Below are 7,267 nucleotides of genomic sequence, written 5' to 3'. Positions count from 1 at the left end.
TAATACAGGCAAATTACAAAAAAGTAAGACGTGTCTTAATTCTCACAATCACAAAATTACAATTACAATCACAAAAGCCGTTGCGGTAAAAAACTTACCGCAGGATTCTATCTTTATGATGAAATTTAAGACAAATCCTTTGTTCGATATGTTTGTCCATTGGACAAATCGCAACACACTAATGAGGTGTACCGTCTTAAGCAACTGCTGTAAGCTTTAGTATATCTATACATACATACTTATACCTAGTATAAAAGAAAGTCGATTTTTCTGTCTTTACGTCCTTTTGTATGCTTAAATCTATAAAACTAAGCAATAAATTTTGATATGGTTCTTTTTTATAGATAGAGTGATTGAATAGGAAAGTTTATATGTATAACAACATCCATTAAATAGTGGAGAAATACTGTTGTTTTTGAGATTTCTAAAGTGATGTCGTAAATAATTACATTTTTCCGTTTACATTGCATACGCAGGCTGAACCCTACGAGATTTATCAAAATAAGGGAGGATGGATGACTTGAGGGCATGTACCTGGAACGTCCGGTCCCTTAATTGGGAAAGTGCCGCTGCCCAGCTGGTTGATGTCCTCGTTAGAGTGAAGGCTGACCTCACCGCCGTCCAAAAAATGCGATGGACGGGACAAGGACTAAGGCGAGTAGGTCCTTGTGGCATTTACTCCAGTGGCCATATGAAGAAGCGCAAGTTTGGTGTGGGATTCGTGGTGGGAGAGAGACTCCGTCGCCAAGTACTATCATTCACTCCGGTGGATGAACGTCTAGCCACAATCCGCATCAAAGCGAGGTTCTTCAACATATTGCTGATTAGCGCCCACGCTCCGACATCCCCAAATCGATCGAGGCTGATCGACTTCGCCGGGGCCCGAAATAGCCGAACGATTTTCTACTCGGCTTGCACTCCTGCTCTCTGAGAGCACTCGTCAACAACTCGGTATAAGGGAACTGTGGGACGGCATTTCAAGCTCCTTACGTACAGCTACAACCGAAACCATTGGTTTTCGGAGAATGCAACAGAACAGCTGGTACGACGAGGAGTGCCGTGTCGCAGCGGAGAGAGAACAGACTGCCTACCTCGTAACGTTACGATCGACCACAACACATGCGGAATGGGAGAGATACCGAGAGTTGAAGAGGGAAGCGAAACGCATTTGAATACAGAAAAAGATAGAGGCCAAAATGTATGAGAACGAAGCTCGAAAAGCTGGCCGACAGGGATAATGATCGAGAATTCTACGAAAAAATTCAGCGACTAACAGAATGTCTCAAGACCGGAGCATACTCTTGTAGAACCATCAAAAGTGACCTGAACCCTAGTGACCGATGCCTAGAGCATACTAAAATTATGGAGGGAACACTTATCCAGCCTGCTAAATGGCAGTGAAAGTACAACGCCCGGAGAAGGCGAACCCGATTCCCAGTCGATGACGATGGAGCAGACGCTCCATTGCCCGACCATGAAGAAGTTCGAATAGCAATTACTCGTCTGAAGAACAACAAAGTGGCGGGCGACGATGGATTGCCGGCTGATCTATTCAAACACGGCGGCGAAGAACTGATAAGGAGCATGCATCAGCTTCTTTGTAAAATATGGTCGGACGAAAGCATGCCCAACGATTGGAATTTAAGTGTACTCTGCCCAATCCAAAAAAAGGGGACCCCACAATCTGCGTCAACTACCGTGGAAAAGTCTCCTCAATATCTCGTATAAGGTTCTACCGAGCGTATTGTGTGAAAGATTAAAGCCCACCGTCAACAAACTGATTGGACCTTATCAGCGTGGCTTCAGACCTGGAAAATCAACAACCGACCAGATATTCACCATGCGCCAAATCTTGGAAAAGACCCGTGAAAGAAGAATCGACACACACCACCTCTTCGTCGATTTCAAAGCTGCTTTTGACAGCGCGAAAAGGAGCAATCCTTATGTCGCCATGTCTGAGTTTGGTATCCCCGCAAAATTAATACGCCTGTGTATGCTGACGTTGAGTAATAGCAAAAGCTCTGTGAGGATCGGAAAGGACCTCAGGTTCAGGTGCTACTTCGGACTGAGTAGGCAATTGAGAAGTAAAGTCCTCTCTCGACAAACAAAAACCAAACTCTATAAGTCACTCATAATTCCGGTCCTGCTATATGGTGCAGAGGCGTGGGCGATGACATCAACTGATGAGTCGACGTTGAGAGTTTTCGAAAGTTCTGCAAAAGATTTATTGTCCTTTGCGCTTTGGCCACGGCGAATATCGCATTCGATGGAACGATAAGCTGTATGAGATATACAACGATATTGACATAGTTCAGCGAATTAAAAGACAGTGGCTCCGCTGGCTAGGTCATGTTGTCCGAATGGACGAAAACATTCCAGCTCTTAAAATAGTGGACGCAGTACCCGCTGGGGGAAGCAGAGGAAGAGGAAGATTTTCACTCCGTTGGAAGGACCAAGTGGAGAAGAACCTGGCTTTGCTTGGAATATCCAATTGGCGCCAAGTAGCGAAAAGAAGAAACGACTGGCGCGATGTTGTTAGCTAAGCTAGAATCGCGTAAGCGGTGTCTACGCCAATAAAGCCGCGGCTCCGCTCGCTCCTTGTTGTCAAGGATATGATTTATCGTGATAGTGATATAATGGAATAATTAAATTGGAAATCCACATACTTTGTTGACTTCGCAAATCACCTAAGGGATCGTATCAATGAGAACTTTTCAAGAATTGCATTATCGGATACTTTGCACTATAATAAACAATCTTTAAGCGCGTTTTTCTCAGAATCGTTTTTTTCAAAACAGTTTCCACTCTCAAAGGATTTCTATTTTTGTCTACGACAAACTGTCGGAAAGAAGGTCAAAATTCGATACTTTTGGTTCAAACCGCCGCCATTTCGTCAAAAGCTTCCATAGCGCGATAGCGACTTTTTTACGGCTTAATAATCTTTTTGAAATTTTTTCTTTAGGCCAAAATTAAGGCCGCGATCGCGGACATCGTACAGGACCTTTTGTTTTTTACATGTCATTTTAACCATTTATTTAACTATTGTACACCCAATAAATAAACACAAAAAAATCATTTTGTATTCGTCATGAACATATTAATTTATTTAAAAAATCGGACGGATTAGTTAATTCCAACATTACAAAAACAACATCTTCACAGTCTCTACACAGATACATATATGCTTCTTGTTATAGTGAATAACACTGCAGTAGTAGAGCAGAAGAAGGCGCTTCTCACGCTCCCTATGTAATCATATGGTAATGTTTTGTTTAACATTCATCGAATGTAATTGGAAAATCGACTGCTAAAACCCAGATACTACACGTAAGAAAACACAGGAATATTTGTCAGCTATTGCGCACTCATCTCAAATTATGATTCAACATTTTCTTATTCAGTTGCAACTGTCACTATAATTCATATACAAATGTATATGTGTATGTAAAAAAAACCACTGTACCCTGCAAGAAGCAGTGTGATTTTATTTTGAATTTGTGGCGAAAAAAATGTTCAAATGATTCTTACATGAATATTGAACACATGCTTATGTTTTGAAATATAATTTTATTTATTTATGAATTGCTGTGACTTTTAACATAAAACGATAGAAAGTAGCCTATGCCCGTCCCGAGGTTCCAAGCTACCTCATCACCAATTTTCAGCCAAATCGTTTCAGCCGTTCTTGAGTTATAAATATAGACATTAATTGCGAAATCGAGAGTGATTTTGCAAAAAAGGCCGCCGTTAGGACCTTCTTCAGGACTAAAGGAATACCCGTGCATATTTTCACATCTTTCCGTGTTGTGGTTAGGGCGTAATGCGCGTTTCATTTTTATATATAAGATTATCACCTTCTTAGTAATAAAAATTAGGTTTTCTAGTCATGCAGAACCTTAATGCACACCGTCTTCACGCATCACATGATCAACACTCTCCAACTTCTTACCGAAAATATGCGAAACGCTTTAAAGTTTTATTAAAAATCAAAAGTAAGGATTTCTAGATTTACAGTCTAAAATACATCTTGTTTTACTCAATGAAAATATAGCTTTCGTTTCAAAAGTAATTCGGATGAACTTATAATACTTAGAAACAATGATGACGCCAATACCCACATATTGGTTCAGTCTACAAATGGATATGAGTAAGAGGGTGAAACTTCTACAGCAAAGTTATTTTCAGTGATTTAATACATGATTAAATGATACTACAATTTATCAAAGCGTTGCACTTGAAAGGATAGTGTTATAGTGAAATTGTAAAAAGTTTCCGAGCTTAGTTTGGAAAAGATGAAATATTTGATGGATATGCTTGCCGTATAAATAGTATTATTGATAGAAACAGATTATATCAAGGCTAAAACTGTATTCGAAATTGAAGTTTTGAAAAGTTTTGTATTGCTAGGAGCAAATTTGAGTATCTAGTTAAACTATAGCCATAATAATGCGGATAAATTTTCGGATTATATTGGAAATTATAGTAAGGAACAGGGAGAGCGGTCCAACTAGAATCTAAAAGTTATGAAAAAAAATATCAAGGGTGATGGAATTGTCACTTGATGTCAGATTACTGCCAGTTCTTGAAAAAAATTGTAGACTGGAAAATTATCAAAGAGAAGCTCATAAAAGGTACTTTATGGAAATATATGTTTTCGACATTTGTCTATCTCAATACTTGGACGTATCCTTATTTTTCAAAACAATACTGACATAATAAATATTTTAGTTATCTTCTTTCATGTTTTCTGAATTTTGTAATGTGAAGTGAAAATAAAGATTTAAATAGAAATGAGAACAAATCTTACATAACCATTGATAGTTTTATGAACTGTGGAAACAAATACATATATCTAAAATCGATCTTATACCCAGGGCAATAAAATCGCTACAGTGTTATTATCCAAGAAAGCACTATAACCTCAAATCAAATTATTAAGATCGGATAACTAACTAACTGCCATACCATCATATCGCCGTTTATAACATAATATAATTTTTGGATGTTTGGCTCAGATTTACATTTCTTAATTATATTAAAAACATATTACTTATATAATGGGTTGTCAAAAAAGTATTGCGGTATTTTTATTGAATTTTTTTATTGAAATTGAAATGAATTTTTGATGACTCATGCCCAGCTCTTGACCGATGCTACGGCTGCTACTCTGCCGGTCTCTTTCGACCAATTCAGCGATTTTATCGCAATTTTCGACGACAGGTCTTCCGGAGCGAAAACGTTGAAACCATATTTGTGCGGTGGAAATGGAAACTGTATCGGGTGCATAAACTGCACAAATTTTATTGGCGGCTTGAGATGCATTTCTGCCTTTATCGTAGTAGTACTGTAAAATATGCCGTATTTTCTCTTTATTTTGCTCCATGTTTGCGACGCTATAACTCACGAACGACTTAAAAGAAACGACAATCAATCAAACACGTGTTAGCGCGTGAAATGAGCTTTCCAAAAAGGTATGGCTATGTTCGTAAATGCATCATGACTTGCAGCATAAGCAACAGTAGCAACACTGCAAGTTTGACGTTTGATACTTCTTATACTATTTTTGACAATTTGCAAATACATTTGTTTGCATTTTTGAACGCGTATAGTACTAAAATGGAAATTTTGCTGAATCTAACACTAGACGAAATTTGTGAGCAAAGAAATGATAGATTTTCTTTAAATTTAAGAAAAAGAAGGGTATTGAAGTCAAAAAGAAAAATTTGTAGGTACAAATGTTTGTCTTTGAAAAGAAAAATACCTAAAAACAAATCATTTATTAAAACAATAAAGTCGTTTCCCGAGGACATATTCAACCGTACTCTCAGCAATAACTGCGTCTCCGCATTACTGAAATTTTCACTAAAAATTTAAAAATATTAATTTATACAATTATTATCAACATAATTTAACTAAATTCCAATACAAAAATTAAAATAAAACAGTTTTGCACTTACTTTTTGTCAGACACCGTAGTTAAATGCAGTAAACAATTTTTTGATAGAAATTATGTATGACAGTTGATAGAAGTGTTGCTTTTTTGAACGCTTGATTATTGCAGTGTTGCAATATTGCATTTCTGAACGTTCTGTTTGTTATGCAATCGTCATGATGCATTTACGAACATAGCCTATAGCATGACCCGATGCGACGAATAAAATTAGAACTACGCGCTTTCAGCGCCAACTAGCGAAAATACCGCAAGACTTTTTTGACAAACAATAATATGTACGTAAATATAAAAAGCGTTAGCATAAAGAGAAAGCACTTGAATATTTGTATAGTTATAACTTTCTAACTTGTAAAATTGAAATTAAATAATACTCACGTCCCAAGTAGTCCATGCAGATTGTACTTTTCTTCTATAGATGCTTGTTTATTAAACTCCTTATTATCCTTTTTCATTTTTTTGCTAAAATCTTTTTTGCCAAATAGAGGCATATTTTTAGTGTACCTTCACGTGTTCAACGAATAAATAGTTTTTCTTATTACATTCAGGTTTTTACTCGAATCAAATATTATATATTTTGAGCATGTACATAAATTTGTTCCCTTTTTATAATCGTTGTTTCATTTAAAACTAAAACATTCAGAATAAATAAATGCAGCTCTTTTGCCATTCATCAGCCGCCAGTAATCGTTTCATAAATTTATTCACACTTTATTTTTCCCGTTGTTATTATGGATATATTTGCACCAGTTACTGAAAAATATATAAAAAAATATGCATATCATTTTAAAATTCTAAAACATAGTTAGAAAAAAATTTGTATGACGAAACATGAGCACAAATAAATACAGACCGTATACTGTGTTAGGAAAAACGGCAAAGTGGACTGTGTATATAAATTTACTACATCTTCACAGAAAATTAATATATATGGCAGAATGCGATTCATTAAATGTGCAGCTATTTGCAAACGCAACAATTGAAACTAGACTCTCTGATAGTATTGTCGCTTAAAGTGCAGGAATTATTCACCTTTTATTTATTTTTTTTTTTTTTTGAGTTAGTGAGAATATATGTACTTGTACAGCAAACGCGTAAACTGTGTTGTCAGATAGCAATTAAATTTTATTGATAAGACATTCAACTAGGACAATTAAATTTTACTGATAAGACATACAATTAGGACCATCACTATCTGAATAAATATTAAAATTCAAAATCAAGTACAAGTTGTAAGGTTTTGATTTATTCATGTGAACAGTTTTTCTTTATACTTCACAAAGTGTTTATTATAATTTCAACAAGTAGGGTAGGCCT

At 36.3% G+C, this 7,267-nt stretch overlaps 1 protein-coding gene across 27 annotated transcripts in view; it reads right to left on the bottom strand.

Annotated features, from left to right (window-relative positions):
- The window catches only part of LOC126766223 (calcium/calmodulin-dependent protein kinase type 1-like), a 130,856-nt gene that overhangs the window by 100,595 nt on the left and 22,994 nt on the right, over positions 1–7,267 (bottom strand). For 26 of the 27 annotated variants that reach the window (XR_007668733.1, XR_007668728.1, XR_007668736.1 and 23 more), the window contains one exon: positions 6,329–6,703. Coding sequence is in view for 4 of the 27 variants with exons in the window: in XM_050484117.1 (XP_050340074.1) it covers positions 6,329–6,441 (113 nt within the window). In the remaining 23 variants the exon portion in view is untranslated. Of the gene's footprint in view, positions 1–6,328; positions 6,704–6,803; positions 6,918–7,267 lie in introns of those variants that run through there. The other variant, XR_007668744.1, reaches the window with a different exon arrangement.

The sequence above is a fragment of the Bactrocera neohumeralis genome, unplaced genomic scaffold (assembly GCF_024586455.1).
Source record: "Bactrocera neohumeralis isolate Rockhampton unplaced genomic scaffold, APGP_CSIRO_Bneo_wtdbg2-racon-allhic-juicebox.fasta_v2 cluster11, whole genome shotgun sequence".
In the NCBI taxonomy this organism is placed as follows: domain Eukaryota; kingdom Metazoa; phylum Arthropoda; class Insecta; order Diptera; family Tephritidae; genus Bactrocera; species Bactrocera neohumeralis.
Note: the sequence above shows the minus strand (reverse complement) of the source record. Positions and strands in the feature narration are given on the sequence as shown.